Source organism: Diuraphis noxia, unplaced genomic scaffold (genome assembly GCF_037042655.1).
Source record: "Diuraphis noxia isolate RWA-SAM2 unplaced genomic scaffold, SU_Dnox_SAM2 contig0002, whole genome shotgun sequence".
Lineage (NCBI taxonomy): Eukaryota > Metazoa > Arthropoda > Insecta > Hemiptera > Aphididae > Diuraphis > Diuraphis noxia.
In genome coordinates, this window is record NW_028301712.1 from 84,759,263 (window position 1) to 84,782,049 (window position 22,787).

General features: G+C 30.2%; 1 protein-coding gene across 6 annotated transcripts in view; it reads right to left on the reverse strand.

Annotated features, from left to right (window-relative positions):
- Nucleotides 1-7,604, reverse strand: part of LOC107166749 (uncharacterized) — a 41,450-nt gene extending 33,846 nt beyond the window's left edge. The window contains exons 1-3 of one of the 6 annotated variants that reach the window (XM_089218703.1): nucleotides 7,295-7,604; nucleotides 5,402-6,014; nucleotides 770-1,327 (exon numbers count right to left, since the gene is read on the reverse strand). In XM_089218703.1, coding sequence (XP_089074829.1) covers nucleotides 770-1,327; nucleotides 5,402-6,014 — 1,171 coding nt within the window. In that variant the 5' untranslated portion in view covers nucleotides 7,295-7,604. Of the gene's footprint in view, nucleotides 1-769; nucleotides 1,328-5,401; nucleotides 6,015-6,912; nucleotides 7,163-7,294 lie in introns of those variants that run through there. The other 5 variants (XM_089218704.1, XM_089218697.1, XM_089218701.1 and 2 more) reach the window with 5 other exon arrangements.
- Between the last annotated feature and the right edge of the window lie 15,183 nt (nucleotides 7,605-22,787).

Below are 22,787 nucleotides of genomic sequence, written 5' to 3' on the forward strand. Positions count from 1 at the left end.
AAGCACACAAATAATAAGAAATTTTACCATTTATCGGAGGTAACACTCAAGGAGTGGGCATATAATAACTACCTATAAAGGGAGCCATCGATCTCACAAATATAAAGGACAAAGGTATATATAATTTTAAAACAATCTATCAATTTTTATTTGTAGTCGTACTGGTCACACCAAATTTTATCATGACAGTGCGAGTCGATTTTTATATATCATTTTTTTCAAAATGCTGAATAATTAATGTCAGGTTTCAAAACTATAAGACATTATTCAATCATGATATGGATATTAAAAAGAAATAAACTACTTTATAATATAAATATTCCCCGATTAATAAATTTTGAAACAGTCTGTTTTAAATCTCTCAATTTTTTTTTAGGTGATTTTAGGTAATTGAAGTAGTCATTATATAATATTATCAATATAGATTTTATCTATCTCGCAATAGTCGCAATTGATTAAATTATGATTAATAATTTTTTTGTACTTCCCTTTCCTGGTTTTTGGTTTAAAAAACATAGCCTGACTTCGAACGATTTAAACTTACAACTAAAAATTAGTGGAATTTTTGGGAATTAATTCAAAATAACTGTACTTACTTTTTAGCAGAATAGATGAAAAATTTTCAAAATAATATTTTTTCAAACAGAAGAAATTCCCTACGAGAGCATGTGAGTGGCCCAAAGACCTTAAAAAAATAATTATAAGACTTGGGACGTGAAGCGGTGGTGGATGCGGTGAGGCGGTGGTGGCGTAACCGGACGAAAGTTACCGGAAGTTTGTATGCACTCACGCGCTCGTCCCTTGGCCGCCGTTCTGGTTTCGCTGGAGTCGTCATCGTCGTCGTCATCATCGTCATCATCGTCATCGTCGTCATCGTCGTCGCTGCCACCCGTGCCCGCGGCCGACGAGTCTTCGTCGTCGTCATCGTCATCGTCATCGTCGTCATCGTCGTCGTCATCGTCGTCACTCGCGTTGGCCGACGCCGGAGCAGCCGCGGCCGCGATGCTATTGGACTCGACAGCCTGCACGGAAGACGCTACGGACGCGGCACCGTCCTCGCCGTCCGCCAAGTCATCGTCGTTGGGCACAGGTGACAACAGCGTGACGGTGTGCGGCCCGTCTTGGTCGGCGGACGCCGCGTCGTCTACGCCAGCGCCATCGTCATAGTTGACGCTAGACGCTGCGGAGCCATCGCCGCCCGTCCCGTAGTCCGGCGAGTCTTCGGTCGGTGACGATACGGAGAGGCCCTGCACGGGCGCTGCAGTGGTGGACGACTGTCCGAACACCAGCGTGCTAACCGAAGACGTCTCTTCCTCTTCTTCGTCATCTGTGATCATGCAATACACAAGAACAATACGTCCGTTATTACACAACAACAATAATATTATTATAATGTTGCGACATCGATGGTAATATTAATAAAACAATATAATAACACAATAATTATAAATAATATAGTAAGCGTCTTTAAGTATTTTATAATAATATTTACATAAAAATCTGACAAACCCGTATCCGCTCGGCACCAAATATTGCGAAGTTTAAATAAGTTTAGCATACTATAGGTATTAATAAGTTTTAATAATATCTTATATACACACCGATTTCCTTTACATATTATATATTTTACCTGCTCACGAACGATGAACGAAAAAGTGTCCATTTCTATATATTCTAATTACTATATTAATTACATACTTCCTTCGTCCTTGTCGTCGATGCAGTCACCTTCGTCATCGTTCCTTAACATCTTCATCGCCGGACCGCAGTTCACAAGTCACAGTACGACGATAGTATAATAATATTATTTACATCACATAAAGTCGGTTATTGTATGGTTATAAAGCTGGTACGTATGGGTCACTGGTTTATTGCTATAAGTAAACGATCTTTGAGCATTTTTTTTTTTTTATCCTATACCTCGAAAGTATCGTCACGATCGCGAGTTATTTTCGACGATCGAGATTCAACCCACAGTCCAAAACCAGAACGTCAATCACAGCGTAAAATAAATATTATTTTTTGTGATAGTACGAGTATGTGCTTCGTGATGAACATTAGCCTGTTCACCTTACGTCGAATTTTAAGAGAAAAGTCTAACTGAACTCTAATCCGTCCATCATAATCAATAAATATGTTTTTATTATGTGGTTTATACTTAGAGACTTTAATATATATTGCGTACCACAAAAATGTGGACCTATAAGAGCGTATAATAATAACAATAGTTTGGCTCCCAGTTAGTATATAGGTTGATGCGTAAGTGCGCGGACAAGAAACGCATATTAGATAGTAATAATAATAATAATAATAATAATATTATATTATAACGGAACATCTTTCCGGACGAAATTCCTCCTAAAGTTTCTGCGAGCTTGCGCAACATTTCACCACCACACACCATCCTGCAGGTATATATCACTACATCATCACGCACAGTATAAAGCGAAATACTAACGTTTATTATAATATATATATATATGTAGTGTGTGTGTATGTCAGTGTATGTGTGTGTGCAAAACGTACCTCCACCGTTATTGTTGTTTTTTTCCCCATACTTTTATATTGTATTCTAATTTATTATTGTTTATACGCTGTATATATAATTATGACAATAATGTACTCAGCGTGTGTACTAGTTAAAATAAGGTGTGGATTTAAATTATTAACATAATGTAGTTTCAATATATTCAAATCTGTTTATTTGCTGAAATATTTGCTATCACAGCCATGTTTTTTTTAAAAACTTTTTGATAATATAAAAAAAAAAATAATAATTCGTTATGACACTCAAAGATATTAATATTATAATAAATCTTACTCTATATTGAACACGAATTAACATAATTTTGTTTTGACTGTTATTAAATGACACACTATAATATTATCATATTTATACATATATATATATATATGTATGTATGTATGTATTCGTTATTCGAGTAGTTGTTGTTTGGTAACAAATTGCCGTAAATATATATATATATATATTTATATATTATTATATAGGCATATATGTATAAAAAAAATTATAGGTGTAATATTATAGCGTTGAAATATTGAATTTCTAATATCTAAAATAAATTATTAATAAATAAATAAATAAATAAATAAATAAGTAAAAACTTTAAATAAATAAGTTTTGTTTTTACATTCTTAAATCTATGTCGTTGTTTATGTTGTTGTTGTTGTTGTTGTTGTTTTTTTTTTTTTGTATATCAAAGTGTTTTGATCGAGTCCGTTAAGTAGTGAGATGAGTTTCTCGATGTTGTTTTTCACATGTCATATACAATGTAAAATGTGTATACATAGATTTTTTTTTATACACACATTGTCGTATCTTGATGTTAATGTTTCTGTAATTGTTAGTCTCCCGCGGTCGATCGGGTTCGATCAACCTAAAAAAAACAAACAGACACACAATGCCAAAATTACACTCGTGTCATAGATTCCAATAGATGGCATATATAGGTAGGTACGTTATATGTGGCGTGCGACATGCTACACCCACAGGGTGAAATGGAAAAAAATCTGAACCAAAATTTGTCCTCTCCGGATTGATGAATTATGATGAGACGTAAAAGGTTTGGTTGGTCGTGTAATAGTGGTCGAATCAATGTGGAAAACAATAGTGCGATGTTGCACTTCGAATAGTGACGTTTTACGAGTCTCGGCTCAACACACTTATTGTAGACGCGAAGGTATATTAGAGAATCGACGACGTCGTGTTAAAAAAAAAAAAAATGATATATGATAAAATGTCCTATAATATTTCTTAACGATACAATCGTGGACGAATTTTGGCTGAATTTTTATGCATATCGTTGTTGGTGATTTTAACTTAAATACATGAAATGATCAAATGAATGAAAATGTGACATTAATGTCGCGGAACCGCATATTATATAATATACATTTATATTACAGTAGTAGTATAAACGCATATTCATATCTATGGTCATGTGACTGTTATAAAACTGTGGCAGAAGCAATGTCAAACAAAAATTACTATAAAACATAATTGTCGTGTGTTTATGTTTACAGTTTTGCATTGTTCACTGTTCACAATTCGTTTTGGTAATATTATGTAGTGCTTTTGTGATGATTTTCGGTGTCAACGATCGAGAGTATTAATCATTGTTTATCGAGTCACCGTTATCAGATGTGTAAAGCGAGCAAAGAAGATGAAGAAGAAGAAAAAGAAAAAGATGATGAACAACGAAAATTAAAAATAAAATAAAGCGAATAATATTATTAAAAAAAAAATTAAAAAATTGTGCACAACAGCGTTTTTCTCAGCCACGTACCATTACCGGGATGTGAATATTATTATCATGCCCATTTTGCGCAGGTGCATAATAATAATAATATTGTATAGGTATATAGAGACGCGTGCACGGCGGTGGCGACAGAGATCGTGACCGACATCGCGGATTTCGTCCGTATGAAATTGCGGGAAACGCATTTTATTTATTTATCGCTTTTCGTGTTTCTTCTTTCTCGTGGACCGAAAATCGCAACGAAGTGTACGCATACGAAGGTATGATCGGTACGTGAAATTTCGAATCGCAGAAAACTATGGTCGACCGCGAGAAAACGAACCGGCGAAATCGTCGAAACGTCTAGCACTGTCGACCTTGATTGCATGCCGTCTGAACTGTTCGATAAACTGGAAACGAATATCGATCCGATCGGATTGGACACGGCGGCGCACTGTCGAGCCGACTTTTCAAAGTATTTTTTTCCGACATAGAACGGTAGAGAAACAATTTTTGACCGAATGCACACACACAGCAGCGCAATCGATCGAGTGCAATCGTTGTCGAAAAAACAGGGAAAGCCCAACGCGCCTTATAATTTGGCGTATACGGAATGGCAATGAATCGCGTATTTTGTATTATTTTTTAAATATAAAATCAACATGTGCGTGTTGTAAAGAACGCGGGAGAGAATTTAAATCCACCGAAAAAACCCCAACTCGATACCAACAATTAAAAATATCTCCAACTTTGGTGGGCAATACATCCGCGGTACGTGGTGCAGAACCAATAAGTGCAACGTAAAGCCGGATTCACTCTACACCGCGCAGTCGGGTCGAGTTTTGTACATAATAATATTATAAAGGTAACAACATTTTGTTACCCAACACGTTTCCTACAACTCGGATACATCGAATCATATCCGACTACAGACGACACGGTGTACAGTGATAACCCGTCTTAAAGCTATTTTTTTTGTTTATCGTTTCCGTTGACGGTGCAGCATTATTCAAAGGCGATAGAAGAGATCGTCCAGTGACGCTCAACCGCAGTTATATTATATTGTGATAATGTAATTAATTGGGGTACGAGAAAAAAAACAATAATTATTTAAATAATGTAAATTGAAAATCAAGACTGACCTCCGAGGATGTCTTCGAAGAATCGGTCCAAGTAATCTTCGTCTTCTTCTTCGTCATCGTCGTCGTCGTCGTCGCTTCCGGAACTCGCGGCTGGGGCCGCTGTGGCGGTGCTACCGGAATTCGATCCGGAAGCTGCTGCGGATGGGTCGGCGGCGCCGTTGGCAGCGTTTGCACTGGCCGGTTGTGGCACGACATCTTCTTCCTCTTCGTCATCGTCGTCGTCGTCGTCGTCATCGTCATCTTCCTCTTCGTCATCGTCGTCGTCGTCGTCGTCGCCGGTGATGTCCAAGTCGACCACGTCGTCGTCATCGTCGTCATCGTCGTCGTCCTCGTCTGTGGACGCTTCCGGTGCGACGGCGGCCGGCGCGGACGGCTGGGCCACCGGAACCGATTCGGAAACGGGAGCTGGCTGCACGGCGGCCGTCTCGGCCGATTGTCGGCCGCTGTCCGGTGACGTGGCTACCAGCTTGTCTGCCGTCTCGGGCGCGGCCGCGTTCGCATGGTTAAGTTCCTTTTCCGGTTCGGACGTCGAGCTGCTAACGATGGGTGACGAGCTGGCGCTATACATCAGCGCGCAGCATCCCAGACTTACGATCAGCACCCATTTTATCATCTGAAACATCATCGCAAATAAACACGCTATGTCGTTATATGTACACACACACACACACACACACACACACCCACACGATGATCTAAGCTACGATAATATTACTATATGTACACGCCGGTAGTTCGGAACGCCCTCCCCCAAAATCATCGAGTTTGGCGTCCGAATAAAGTAGGTATTTGTTCAAAGTACCGATAGAGAGTCGAGACCTTGAAAAAAAAAAAACCGTGTTCTCGTGGTTACGATCACAGTTTCCGAGAATATATACGAACATATTGCGCACGTCAAAGACATTCGTGTATATTATGTGTTGTTACGAGAAGAAGACCTCTCGGGTATTTCGAGTTTAACGGTTTTTTTTTTTTTTGGTCAATATTTCGTTAAGCCGTCACCCGGAAACGTGTTCGAGACACGTCGCTGACCTATACGCGTCCACGACATCGACCCGAAACTGGTTCAAGTGTATGATATTCGAATCGTTATATAATATTTACTATCGGTATAAATTCACCTTGAACCTTGGCACAAAACCCGTCACAGAACCACCACATTGCGTGTACTCTATTGCTCTATAATATAATTTATAAGTATTGTAATATGTATAATGTGTTTACTACGCCACTACGTCTACTTATGCGTTTTTTTCTTTTTTTTTTTTCGCCAACTATTGTTTGATTTACATTATACCATAATAATAATAGATATAGTTATAATATTAGGTATACTTAGGTTGGCGTAAAAAAAAAAAATAAATAAAATAAAATAAAACACCAAGCTAAAAACAAGCGTCGCCTTCGGTTTGCTCACTGGTACGACGGAAACCTGGAAAAGCGTTTGCGATGTGTGCGATCCCAGAACCCACGGGTGGAGGAAGTTATACAAGAAGTAATAATATTCTCACCGATAGATTTCGAGAAGGAGGCGACTTGACATCGCTGATCTCATTAGGGACATTAATGGAGATCGTGGTAGTATCATCCAAGGGTCGTTTAATATATTTCTCATCCTTGTTCGTATACATCCTAAAATTGTTACGGTTATCTCAGTCCAAGTCTACTCGCCAAATTAAAAATATATTGTTATTTCAATTTTAGTTTTGTCATTTATCGAACCGCTGACTTTGGAGTTTCGTTTATCCACCGGTGTAAAACATAATAGGTGTATAAATAATATTGTTTGTTGTATGTGGTTGTTATTGTTGCTGATCAACGTGTACGAATTTAGAATGTATATTTATTTATTTTTCACATTAATCGTATTAGAAATAAAACAAAAACACTAACCTTTGAAATGTATTTAATAAAAACGTCTTCTAGGCGTCAGTACAAGTTCCGCACCACGGAATTGATTTCCGGCTTACGATCCGAACAGTATTGTGGCGAATCGGTGGAAAACAAAAAAGATTATAACTCGCAACACTCTGTGTAAATGGCACGCACGCACGGAATATTATTGATGGTAAACGCGCACGCGAATATCAGCAAACCGAACACACCGCAGCAGTTGAACTATACTCTCCGACTGTTCAGTCAACTCTTAAATGCGCGTACTGAGCTTCGGCAATTGACTAAAAGAGTAGTTTAAACTTAGAAGAGCTATATACCGGAGAAGGTGCCGTTATAGTTGATGACCTGCGCCGTGCCAAGTGCGCGCCAAGAAGACTTTCCCTAGGACGTGGTTTCCCCTACCCCTTCGTCTTTCCGGCAGCTGGAGAATAGTGTTGTTTTTTTCTTTTTCTTTTAAACACAAAAATCGTTGGCTATAACATTCACACACACATTCATGCCCATCTATAATTTTCCAATGTGAAACTCATTCTGTATATTATACATCCTATTTTATATGTACCTCATCGGTTTGCATTCCTACAGCTGCCCAAAATCATCGCGGTCGTATGCGTCCGTATTACACCAATTATTATTACGATTATTATTATATTTTATTGACTTTTTTTATTTTTTTGTTTGTTATAAATATAATTATTATCTAAGCGTTGTCGACTACACGCGGCGCGACGTCGTACGCTGATAGATAGGACATATGTATAAGGTATTACCTACTTCGAATGATATACATATATATCAAGTATAGTTATATACGACTAAATATATAGTTACGTTTACTACTTCCATTTCAAATGATCTTTTACAAAGATATAATGAAAATATATAATATAATATCTTTGTAACAATAATATATTATAACTCAAAGTTTATTCTTGCGTGACCTTGTTCATTGAAATGTCCGGGGACGTCTGTACATATTTTTTTTAACCTTGTCGATTATTTTACAGTTGATGTATTTAAAAAAAAAAAAAATCAAAATATAATAACTTTTATCGACGTTTATAATATTATTGTGTCGTACCTACCTACGCATTCGGGATGACGCGGTGTGAGGTTCATATAATTTTTCAACACGTTGCAACGGGATTTCTAAATTAAATAATTGTTATAATGAACGCAATTACTGATCAAACGTACGAAGACCTATGGCATTATATTTATTTATTCCGGTTCTGATGGTTGCTGCCAATCGCGTGGCAGCATTGTTCATCGATATTCCAACTAGCTGTATACTATTATAATATTATAGTAATCTATAACGTAACGTTTAAGCTGCCGTGCACGGCGCATAGGTATTTAATAGTTTAACACCTGTTGTACCTCTTTGTGCGTTAAAATTACATTTTAATGGTTCTATTGCCAATGAACTACTGTGAACGCAAGATATCTTTCGGTTTTTATCGATTTTATATCTTAATGCTTTTGTTGTAACTATTTATCACCAATTAGTATTATTAATAATTGTGTTTGTATGAAGATTATTTTATAGCTTATCACAGCTATAATAAACGTCACTCACCTATTATAAATACCTATTCACATGCTGTACAACTATAAAATATTATTTTCAACAAACCATGTGAATAATATATTCTGCAGTAAACATTATTAGTCTATTATTTGAGCTGAATATGATGGTTTGTCACAAAACTACGAGTTATTATTCAAAATGTCTATAGGCACTTGTGACTTTTTGTTACTTAGGTTTACTTTATATAGGGTGGTCCTGAGGGAAGAACTTTGATAGTTACTTGTAGTTTCTTTAGAGGCAAAAAGTGTAATGCGTACAATGTACATGGTAAGAATAACATACTAAAAAAGCAAAACTGCCGAACATAGAAGAGAAATACATCGGCGTCATCCTAAACTTTGTAGTTATACGAATACTCAAGAACTGAACATTTAATTATTATATTATATATCATATTCATTTACCCTCAGGATGATTTATTTAAGACGTTCACTAAATGTTGCAGTGGTGCTACGGAGTTCCTATTACGTCACTTTACCAACCACAAAAGTTGTTTAGTGAATAATTTAATGTGTACCTAATATATGAAATAATTTACTTAATATCATTATTGTTACAAATTTACAATAGCTTACATCTACATGGTATTTAATAATATGTATAATGTATAAAGCATGTCTGTAAAAAATATACAAATTTAAAATATGATAGCTACAAACAGTTTTTTTTCAGCGTTGCGCGTTGTTTATTTAATTTATCATTATTTATATCACATAAGCCAACCTTCAAAAACTTTATTTGGAATAATCCTATCCATGCTTTAAAATAAAAAAAATCACAAGAAAAATGTACTCAACTATTTAGTAACTTAAACAAATAAAATATGAAACGCAAAATCAATAAATCATAGTATAATACTTGTAGATCAGAATAAAATTAAAAAATATAAACAACAAACTAAATGAAAAAAAGTACATTTCATGATTAATAACTGTTTACCTAACTAATTTAGGTTAGATTTCTAAGCTATTATAATTTGATATAACAGCTATAATTCTTAGTTGATTATTATTTGTTGCTGCGGCTTATTTTAAAGATAAGTTAAAATAGATTATCTAATCCAAATTGAATTTACCATCGTAAAAATGTAAAATATCAAGTTAAATTGTGACTTAGTTTTATTATTATGTTTCATTAATTGTATGACAGTGAACAAAATCCATAGAAAAACAGTAATTTTGGAATTATGTACTTTATTCTCAAATAACAAATAAATTTAAATATGATTTCAAAAATACAAATAAAAATAAAACAGCTGTTCAAATAAAAACAAGTCATAAATATTTTTTATATGGATAAATGTTTGTAGTTAATGAAAACAAAAAATTCAATAATAAAACCTATTCTGAAAAAATAGCCCTTAAATTATTGCATTTTTTTCATGAACGAATAAATTATAATACACCGTAGTAAAATAAAATCACTTCAGTTCAGAAAGATTTTATTCAAGTCCTATGTTTGATTTGCTCTCAATAATAATAATAATAAAAAAAGATCAAATCAATATAATGTAATTTTACTCCATGACCTAACCGTATTATGATCAATCATATTATAGAATAGACAAACGTATGGAATATATTATTCCGTATTATAACATATAATACCATAGAAATTCAAATATCAATACTTTTGGATCAAATATAATATGAATATAATATTATGTCTTACATTTGAAACAATATTATTGTACTAAAAACGGTTAGACCGGGATATTTAACGTGGAATAAAATTTAACATAATACTAAATATTAATTCTATACTTATTTCTATATTATATGTATAGGTTATAACAACTATTTTTTTAAATGATTGTATATTATGTACTGAATGATTTAATTTTTAGAAGTGTTCATTAGTGCAATTATTATAAAGAGAAAATCTATTTAATACATATATGTAAATATATGGGTATGGTATGTTGACTATATGGTCTTCAATACCAGCGTTTATCAATATTTTTTTTTAAGTGGTCTCCCTAAGATTTAGGATTGTTTTTATACCGTAAAAATATTAAAATAAAAATACTTATTTTTTTTTAACTACATAATAATATATTCAATGTTAAATTGTTGAACACAGATTAAATAAATAGTAATCACATATACGTTTTTAATATTTTAAATTTAAAACGTATTTTATAATAGGCTACCTAATTATTATATCAGCTTTCAACTAATTTTCCATTTTAACGACAAGTCTTGTAACATTTAAATATGGGTTTACCTAATTTAAGTGAAAATGGTATGTTTAGTTTATAATTGATGATAGTCGTGAAATATAATTCTTAGATGTAGACAAAATTAATTAAATGGCTGAACAATGAACATTCAATTTAGATAATCAACATGTTTTTTCATGAATTAATTACATAAAATAAATATTTTGAAATATTTTATGCTTCTTTCCCAATTCTATATACAGCCGTCTTAGGGGCCATATGGTTCATAATTTGTGAAGCATTGATCTATTATAGATTCTATACTCGTTAATATTGTTAGTATAGTGCCGGTAGTTCTCAGGAGCGTATTCCCATTTTCAGAAAATCCGTGATCGGAAATTCCCAGGAATACCCGAGACTGTTAAAACAATTACCCATATATTTCAGTAACTATTTTATAATGTGTTTTTTAATGAGAGTTAACGCATCTTAATTTATGTTTAGTTTTATAAGTTTAAATATATTATTTTATATATTATAATAATTTCAAAATGTAGGTATTATAAAATTTTAGCATTATAGTAGGTACAGGATAATGTTATTCATCATTAGTAAGTACCTAATTAGTGCAGTTAATATTTTTAGTAGACTTAAAGAACAATTTCGTCCAGAGTTTACCTTATTCATATTTTATATTTGCTAGATAAAGCTAGAATATGTACAAGGGTCTAGAGTTCTAAAATCTTAAACAGGATTTCCGTATGTCTGAGAAACATAACTCGTTATTATAAATTCGTCTTACATAATTTAATAATTTATTATTACCTTTCCATATATCCTGTTTGGCTGTTTACGTGAAATATGTTTATTTAATAGTGAGATTTTGAGTGTTCAAATTATTTTTGAATATAAATTTCGAAGAAATAGAAAATAGACGATTTATTTTATAAATTAGAATTTTTTTGTTAATTTAATTATTATTAACAGCTACCTACATGGTTTACTGGATTAATAAAATGTATTTATAATTGTTTATGCAAAAAATAAATATTATAATACATTGTTATTAAGTGACTAAATGTTAGTTTTATTTATTTATTTTTTGTATCAATGTAATAAAGAATATGAGAGAAGTGTAATGAGACGTATCAATTCTACAAATATTGTATCCAATTCACTAGAATAGGAACAATAACTTCAAAAACAATTTATTGAAACCTGATTTTTGGTCTGTATACTTTTAAACATTTTATTTCTATGAGTAATTTTTTAAATGTATATTCAGTAAAAAACTCGAATATTTAAATTAAATACATTATTTAACTTTATGATGGGTTATAACTACAGGTACAATAATTATTCGTTCCGACAATTTAAATATTATTTATTTAAATTCCTATACGTTCCGGGAATATCTAGAAATTCATGTTTCGTTATGTCTTGCAAATTGCCCATCCCAATTCGTGTATTTAAAATTATGCGAGAAAATAAATTTCTATTGATATATGTATATACTATAGTATATTTTCGTATTTTGTTATTATTTATCTCCTATTAAGAATTTGAATAAATTCAAACTAACATCAATATCCCTACCCTTAATGCATGAAATATCATTCATTACATGAAAGCTTAATGTTTTAAAAATGACCTAAAACAAAGTCATCGGGTATATGAATTATTTATTTGACAGCAGTAAAGTTGCTAAATGTTTTTTAAGTTATAAATTAAGCAAATAAGACAATCGAAAAAAAAGTTACACTGATAACATTAAAAAATGTGTTACATAATCATATAATACATTATATTTCTATTGTATTACGCGTAGTCTACGTCTAAGAGTTAGTTATAAAAATGATCAATGGGAAACGCAGAGTTGTCTTAATAAAACAAAACAAACGTAAAATTTAAAGACAATTATAACTATTTGGAATTCGATGAAAAGGAAGAAATTATCATCGTTCTCCTAACATTAATTGTTTCCACCTACCTTGTAGGTAATTTTATTTCTATTATAATCAACATTTTATAGATACTAGTCATGTTCCATAGGTTTACCTATTTTATAATAATAATTGAGCGACTATTGGTGAATGGTCGCTACTAGTACAAAGGTTTATGGTATTATATCGAGTATATATTATTATTTGTGTTTCAGTAACGGATGATGGCAAAGTATTTTTTGTTAAATAGAAAAAATAAATCTGATTGGCCTATATCCATAGTTTACCTACACAAAACATTCGTCCATATCATGTGAGTAGATATTATATTATCTACAGAATCTGTTAATGAAAAAAAAAAAAAAATGCGTCAATGGGTTACATTAAAATGCGAGTGTATTGAAGTATTGATGTTGTAAATCATGTGTCTAAAAGGTAATTTAAAGTGATATTATGAGCACCAGCAGTACATATATTTTATCATCACAAACTTTAAGGCGGAGTTCTATACAGGGTGATTCACCGACGATACCTACTTCTCCATTTTTATCTTTGCCTAATAGTATTCTTATTCAAATTATAATTTTCGGAAACTTTAAGTTACCTAACCTAACTTTTTTCACAGTACTTAATTTTGCTAGGAATATGATTTTTTTTGAAAATGTGGATATTTCTAATCAAAGAGTTTCTCAGTTATTATAATGTATAATGAAAAAAATATTAAAATTAAATTATTCCAAAGCATAAAAGACTTTAAAAATGGATTTATAGAAACATGAAATATAATATGCCTAATGATTAATCATAGTAGATACTTATTAAGCTCAGATAGTTTCCATAAATTTAAAAATGTAAATAGTCGATTATTAATATTAGGTAGTAATAACTATATTATTGTAAAACCTGCAATATTGCCATCATATATTTTTAAACTACCTATTAATAATTATTATGGATGATAAAACTTTTGTTCTTAATACACAAAGTTATATAACTCAAAAACTACTCGTAGGAAAATAGATCTATAAATAATATTACAATTTAAAAAAAAAAAGTAGTCTAATTGTACATTAAAAAATAATATGAATATAATATTAAGATCAATGATCTGGAAAAAGTTGATAACACCGACAGGTTACTTTTTAAATCGTATAAAACTTTAAGTTATAGATACGCCACTGCGTACAGTAATAATATATAATATAAAAGTCATGTTATATATATATTATTTCGTGTAAAAACAATAGGTATTAAATATTATATCATGTATATGTACCTATATGGTGTTCGTAAATCCGCGGCGATAAGTTTTTGTGTTTCGTGTGGTACATATTTGATGTGGAAAGTTTGTGTTGCCACCGCCCAGTATAGCTATCCCCTAACTGAAACACCGCTGAACGAATCGAGCGATTAGTAGTGCAATATTTGTTTAATTTAGTTGGTATATATTTCGTATATTATGCGCGCGTGGAATATTTAATAATAATACGTCAACACCACTCGGAAGAAGAAAATCATTAAAACGTCACGCTTCATGTTTAGGTTTGTGCGTGTATATACATTGTTATACAGTGTTGACGAGTCGCGATGAGGGGGTGTGCTGCATTTGTTGTACTGGAAGGGTGAAAGTATACCGAGCTGCGTATATTACAATACGGTCAAAAAATAAAAAAAACGAAATTAATACATTAACAATAGTATATATATAGAGGGCCTGTTCTATTCCTTTTTCCGCGAAGATCCGTAAAAAACTCTCACGTAAACCTGTGCGAATATAATATAAAAACGATATTATTATTATTATAACAAATTAACAACATAATAATGTACGCTGCAGTATTATTATTATAAAACATCGATTACACATGTTATACCTATTCACGGTGTCCGTCGTAATATTCCGTGAATAATCGATCTGCATCGTTGTATACCAACATTTGATCAACATTGGATTTGTGTTTTCTCTTCGCCGTTATTCGTCAAGATGGTGTATTGAACATATATATAATTTTATTATCGCGGTCAGCAATATAAATACGGACAGATTATAACGAACGATATTGTGTATTCATTTTGACAACACTTGAGCAGAGGAAGCTGATAGAAACTGGTCCAGTTCGTTTATTATAGAAGCGCGCAGAACGATTAAGCCATTTAAAATATCATCATGGCTTATCAATAACATATAAAATATGAATTATTAATATTAATAACACCCACATAATAACGGTGTCCATCAAGATATTAATATATAGGCATCATAAAAATTCAAAATATTAATCAACCATATTAAAGCGCACACGACACACCTATTCAATTTTAGAATTATTTCAAAATGATAAAAATAATAAGCTAGTCGGATATACTCACAAAATACTAGAACCTTCCATATTATTATAGAAACGATACCCGAAAAATCTTACATTATTTTATTCTAATAAAGAATCCTATAGTTGTACTAAGTCGTATAAGATAGGTAGTCTGTAGGTTTTGAAAAAAAGGTGTAAACAAAAATATGCATATTTAAATAATCAAAGTATATGTTGTACAAAGTTAATTACATTACAGTGTACCTACACGGCTGCATACTCTACAACAGTTCAGACAAACAATGATACCGGATGTATAATCAAATATAAACATAGGTAATTCATTGTATAAAATAAACAAAACAATATAATAAAATTGAATCTGATCAAAATCTGTAAATTGGGTGAAAAAAAAACTAAATAAATGTGAGTATAACAAATTAAAAATCAACTTTATAAAATAAATATTATGCTCATCAGATATTAATGATCCAGCTTTCATCGATGTTTTTTAGATGAATAGTAAAAAAAAAGAATAACTAACTTAAATAAAAATCAAGATAAAATACATACATTTCACGAAATATAAGTTGTTTTTTTTTTTTAAATATTAGTTTACTTGGTTGTCTCATCATCACTATATTCCCATAGGTACCTGACATACATATATATTTATATTATATTAAATAGACAGTTAATATTGAAAGCGTTGTTAAAATTGTATAGGTACTTCAATATATATATATATATATATATATATATATATATATATATATATATATATATATATATATATATATATATATATATATATAAACAAATTAAAATTAGAAATAACGAAATTACATTTTGTAAAATATTTGATTTTTGAATACATTATTCCAATCATGGTGTATTATTATAAACATGTTTTTATGCATGTACCTACCTATTATGTTTTTAATGTTACAACTTTGGATATTTATCTTTAATATTATGAAGGTTTAATCAAACTATATGGATACAAATATGAAAAAATTTCGCTCGTTTAAAAAAATAACACTACAATGATTTGGTAATAAAAAAAATGCATAAAAAATTATGGCATATTGGTTGATAAATCGATATTTTTTTTAACATATAATTTATTTTGTAATATGTTTCTTTAGAGGACAAATAGACTTAAAATGTTTTATAACTACGAAATTTAGTAATTTATCAAACACTTTCTAATGGTGATTTGTTTGAGATTTTTTCTAATCCTAAATATCACAACATCAATGTAATCAATAATGATTAAATTGAATCACGTGAAACAAATTACTGTATAGAAAAATATTTAAGACTTGAGGGATTTTTTTCGAAAAATGGAAAAGTTTACGAGTCATACGAGCCACGACTAGAATATTTTATCGAATAAAATATAAAATTTGGTTTATTCTTCGGGAATTGTATCGTACACTGGTACACTGAACTACACAAACATCGGTACTGAATATTGAGTAATTTAATTTTTTTTTTTCATCACTCTAACTTAACCTCATAGTATCATATTTTTCAAAGACGAAAAACTTTAAAAGTTTTGAAGAATTTTGTACGACAAAATATAATTTCCTTTAAATAATTAAGTAACGTGAAAGCTTACATTAATTAAAATTAGCAATACCCAACGGCTGAATAAATTATTAAGTTAATAATTTAATACTCAAGTTAAAAGTAAATGATACAATTTCTAGTTGATGAATATTCAAACACAGGATGGAAATTAAAAAATGTATTAAAATAATGCTTATTTTGTGGTTAAACACTATAGAGTGTATATTTAATTTCTAAAAAATCCAACTATGGTAATAAAACAACCACGGTAACGATATTGGTTGATTATAAAAAAATTTTAATATTTTTTTTTGGTTGTTTTGTGGGTGATACAATAATCTTCAGTGTACGGTTATATAGTATATAACTATATAGACATAATATAGCGTGCAGTAGTAGACTGTAATAAAATATAAGTTCACCACTCAGATGATTTCTATAATGTGATTCAAATTATTTAATTTTTATTGCGTTTAAATTAAAAATAAATATACAACCAAAAACTATTATAAGTAATACGTAATATTTTGTACATACTTATATAATTCTACTATACTCAACATGAGCAGATCAAAATATATGTCTAACATTTAACAATAATGTCTGCCGAAAAAAATTGTTGTATTTGTTTTTAGAATAATTTTAATTTTTTTATACTTTGAGTTGGTTTAATTTTTTTTTTTTTACAGGGTGCTCCATTTAGGTGAGTACACTAACTATCTCGAATTAACTTTTTTTCTTTTTAACTTTTTGCAAGATGAATAAATAAAAAATTGCCATCATTATTACGCGTAAAATATGATATAGCTTAACATTAATATAAGAGTCAAATCGTTGAAAACAAAAATCACAATCATTTCACAAAACAAATAAATATATTTTTTTTATATAATTATATACAGAGTGATCCATTTAAGTGGGTACACTAATCATCTCGAAAAGTATTAACTTTTAGGTTTATGTTTTTCTAAAACAGTATAATATTTTAATTTTTTTTCACCCTAATATTTATTGGTTAAACCACTATCAACTTTTGATTTTCAAATGGTAACAAATAAATATTATAATGTACATTATGTATAAAGCTAATGGCCCATGTCGCCGAAGCTATAAAAATCAATAAAAAAAAAATAGTTAAAATATCACGAATTAATAAAACCATTTTTTTTTCATGAATTTACTTGTTAACATTTTTATTTTTCGTTGATTGATTTGTGAGGTACAGCTCCTCAAAGTATTGGTGGTTTTAACTATTTTTTCAATAATCGCAAAGACCAGGGCTAGCGATAAATTCAATATCGCTAAATCCAAGGTAACAAAATAAATAACAATTAATTAAAGATTACTATTGTACTTTGAACCCTAATCATTCATTAACTTATAGACTAATCGGACCGATTGGATTTATTTTGTTATCTTGGATTCAGCGATATCGAATTTATAACTAGCTCCTGGTCTTTACAATTATTGAAAGATAGAAAAAATCATCATTACTTTGAGGAGCTGTATCTCACAAAGCAATAAACGAAAAATAAAAATTTTAACAAGTAAATTTATGAAAAAAAAAACGGTTTTATTAATATATGATATTTTAATATTATTTGTTACCATTTGAAAATCAAATGTTGATAGTGGTTTCGCCAATAAATATAAGGGTGAAAAAAATTAAAATATTATACTGTTTTAGAAAAACATAAAACTAAAAGTTAATACTTTTCGAGATGATTAATGTACCCACTTAAATGGATCACTCTGTATATAAAACAAATATATTTATTTGTTTTGTGAAATGATTGTGATTTTTGTTTTCAACGATTTGACTCTTATATTAAAGTTAAGCTATATCATATTTTATGCATAATAATGATGGCAATCTTTTATTCATTCTTCTTGCTTTTCGTAAAATTTTTTTTAAATAATTCACTTTTTCTGATGTTATCAATAACACGATGCACGAATACATTAATAGTATGTATTAATATTTAGTAAATATCTATACATAGTACCTACTACACAAGTATTTTTAGTATGGTGAATTTCTAGTTAGTTTGAAGAATTTGTATGAGTGAGTATGAAAGCCATCAATGGGATTTTTTTCAACCGGTTAAGTTTCTATATTAGCGGTTTTTTTGACATTTTCAACAACTTGGCAGAAAACCGGTAAATACGACAAATTTTGCAAATATGATGTCCACCAGAAAAATTCTATACGCGTCGGACAAAAGAAAGCGAATATCACATATAATAATATTAAAATAGGTATGTACGACTATTTCGAGTTATAAATTGTTTTTGTCCCATTTCACTGCATCATCATCGTGTTGGAAATTGATTAGACGGCGACTAATGACCGAACGTTGACAGCGTATTAGTGTAATAGTTAATAATATTATTACGAACACGGTTTTTTCTTTCTTTTTTTTTTTATTCTTTTAAGTATATAAGTAATATTCATGAGAAAGTTTTACATTTTTTTTTTTTTACAAATGCCGCAGGCTCTCAACCACGCGTTAATAAAATGGGATTTTTATTGAGCCGATTACCTCGCTATGTATATACTTATATATATATATATATATATATATATATATATATGTACCAGAGTAGGTTGATGGTATAATGTTAGGTGTAAAATAATTTTTGTCATTAAATGTAATCCATTCTAATGCGGTGCCGCGTGAGTTGCTTTTTACTTAATATATCATAGTAGGTATATTGTTACCTGCGTGTCACGCGATTCTCTGAGAATGAAAAGAAAGAGAAAAAAACGGGAAAAAATGTTTAATTAATAAACAAAACGAATTATCGTGTTTAATTCTTTGTGCGACACAGAAACCCGATTTAGATTTATAAATACACTAATTTGGTTTACCGCGACGATGAGAAACTTTTGAAGCCAAAAACTGTGCAGTTGATGACATACATTATTATTTATCTCTCTCTCAAACACACACACACCTAATCGATAGTGAATATGAGATGTGTTTAGTGCAGGTTGAGATCAAAATTATTGATCGTAATTTCACCAACTACCGTACATAATTTGCTTAGCCAGAGATAATTTAATGTCCTCAAAATCATTGGCCAAATCGCTCAATCAGGATCTGTCACCACAAAATCCTTGTTGCTGCTATAAGGCTTACAATAAAATGATAGTATTTCATAACTGATCACCCAAAGTAATTTATATCATGTAATCTAAATGTAAATCAGGATCTGTGGATGACCTTATATTGGCCACTGCTGTCAATAGTATCTTAAATATAAGGTATATATTATATAAAAAAATAAATACTACTCAATGTAATGGCGTACCAAAGGTTTTTATAAAGCGGTAACGACATTCTATGTAGATGGCCAGATAGGTAAGAAACTAGTTAAAACTCCTTAAAAAAATAATATTATAATTTATTACGTAACACAACATATTTTAAATATAATGCTAGACAAATTTCATATTATGCCGAAATCATCGATGAATTATCTAGCCTTAAATCAAGAAAAAAAAGTTTGAAATTTACATTGTAATAATAACTGATAATTTTATTATATAATGTTGTATTACCTATGTATATACATAAAAATAAATGTTAAAAAATATCATTCCGTATTTTCATCAATTTTTTAATCCCTAAAAAGACGCATTTTCCTAGGTTTGCCAGGGAGGCTAACGAGTTCTTCCCACGACTCTGCATATTTCATACTAACAATTAAATAAGCTTAGTTAATTACGTTCACTAATGGTTTCAAGCATAAGACCTAAGTTGGTACATTATGTATACCATTATTGTGAGTTGTATTCTACTCAATTCATTTTTGATAACATGTTTGAAGCACAACGTGTCTTCACTAAATACTCTTTTTATTATAAATATTATTTATTTTTTTAAACTAAACCATTGTTAAACCATTTGTTCGATTTTTTTCCTATTTCAGTAATATCGTTGAACTTTTGTTTGAATATTATTCATCACTTATAGTATTATTATGTAAACTTTGTAATGTGTGCTTAATTTTCATCAAGGCAGCTTAAGTTTTTTTTTAAATATCTTATTGTTTACTTTGAAAATCTACACCTAGATGAAATGTACAAGCAAAATAAACTATTTCATCTATATATATATAAAAAAATTGATCATTGGAGAGGGACTATAGTGTCCATAGTGGCATAGTCTCCCCGCTGCTTCAATGGATTCCAACGAATATTCGTGTTAATGATGAATATTTTATATTTTTTCATTCTCCTGTTGAGTTTAAGTTTATATTATTTGTATGTTCTATGTAATGGAACCGGTTACGTATCTCAACACATTTTTGTAATCCGTGAAAATTCAAAACGATAAACACTACTGTCGGTTATTGTTTAATCGGATATTTTATACTCACGCAGTCACACGTATAACATATTTATTATATATAGTCTAAATATTTGCCGTTAAGATTACAATACTATTATATATATATATACATATATTGCATAATACATATATTATAATAAATATCCAATGATAACCTAATATAAGGCATTATTTTTTAAGTTCCCTTCAGTTTCTACTATATTATTCTACTCGATATCGAACATGCCCCATATAGAGACGTTTTCTCTTCGGTGTTAAGTTAAATAGTAATATTTTCTAAATACAGGTTTCAGGTTGCTTGCGCTAGCGCATAGTTACTTAATGTATATGAAATTAAAACCAATAAATGGTTTTAGTTTGAACGTAGATATATCATTTGGCCTACTTTGTACGCTCTTGTAATTAAAAAAAAAAACATGGCTATTTGAACGAAATTAATTATTGACTTTGAAACTATAATATTATATCTCTAGCTGAGTTTAAATACCTCGATACATTTTTTTATCTAGTTTATTTAGAGTGCTGTCAGTGGTATAGGTCTTAAACTGGCTAAATTAAACACAACAAATTATCAATAGTTCAAACGTTTACGCTATTTCCACCGCATATTTTATTAGCAGGCATGCAATAATTTTTACGATTTCGATGTACCACCCTCGTTGTTGAATACCGATCTGGCGCTGTGTACATAATATGCACACATTAAATGAGATTGGTCGTTTTACGATCAATGCAATATTATCGCCTGCATTAACGCATTAAATATTAATTCATAACTATATATATATACGATATTGTACACGTATATTAGTGCAAGAATTTGTGTTTGCAAATTAAATTTTTGCCAAATAATATTGGGCTATAAATAAATACAGTAGAATGTTGATTTTTTTTCTCGATATATTTGGTTTGTGTTTTATGTTGTTAACCGTTTGAGTTTTAAAAATTTTTCAATTAAATTGAAAACAACCAATTGTACTTAATCTGTGTTAACTGTACAGTGAAAAGTACACTATACACAATAATAATGTTCTGCCAAAATTATAAATTTAAATTGAAACGTCAAGGAACGTTTAGATGTTTCGATAGTACGCTAGTGAATATGATTAAATAACAATTGTCATTTGTTGAATAGCTAAGTTGAAATTAAAAAGAAAAATTATATTTTTATGATATCGTGTAAACATTTTTCTCATTATAATCGTTTATAGAAATCATGAGACATTGATATTTAAATCACCAGACATCACCAGATTAGTGAATATTGCTTTAAGTTTAATAATATAATTTAATCCAACTATTAATTATAAATCAATTGTTTTTAATTTACTTATAACTATTTTCTATAATATACGGTGAAAAATTTTCGTGGTGATTTTCTGCTAACTTATTCAAAACCAACAGAATGGCTATTTTTTACTCAACTATTGAAAATGTAAATAATGTTATTATATTATCATTGAATTTCATTACAAATTTATTCCAGACAATTAATTTTTATAGTTGTTATCAGGGTAATAATATTTTTTATTTTATACCATACTATCATAACA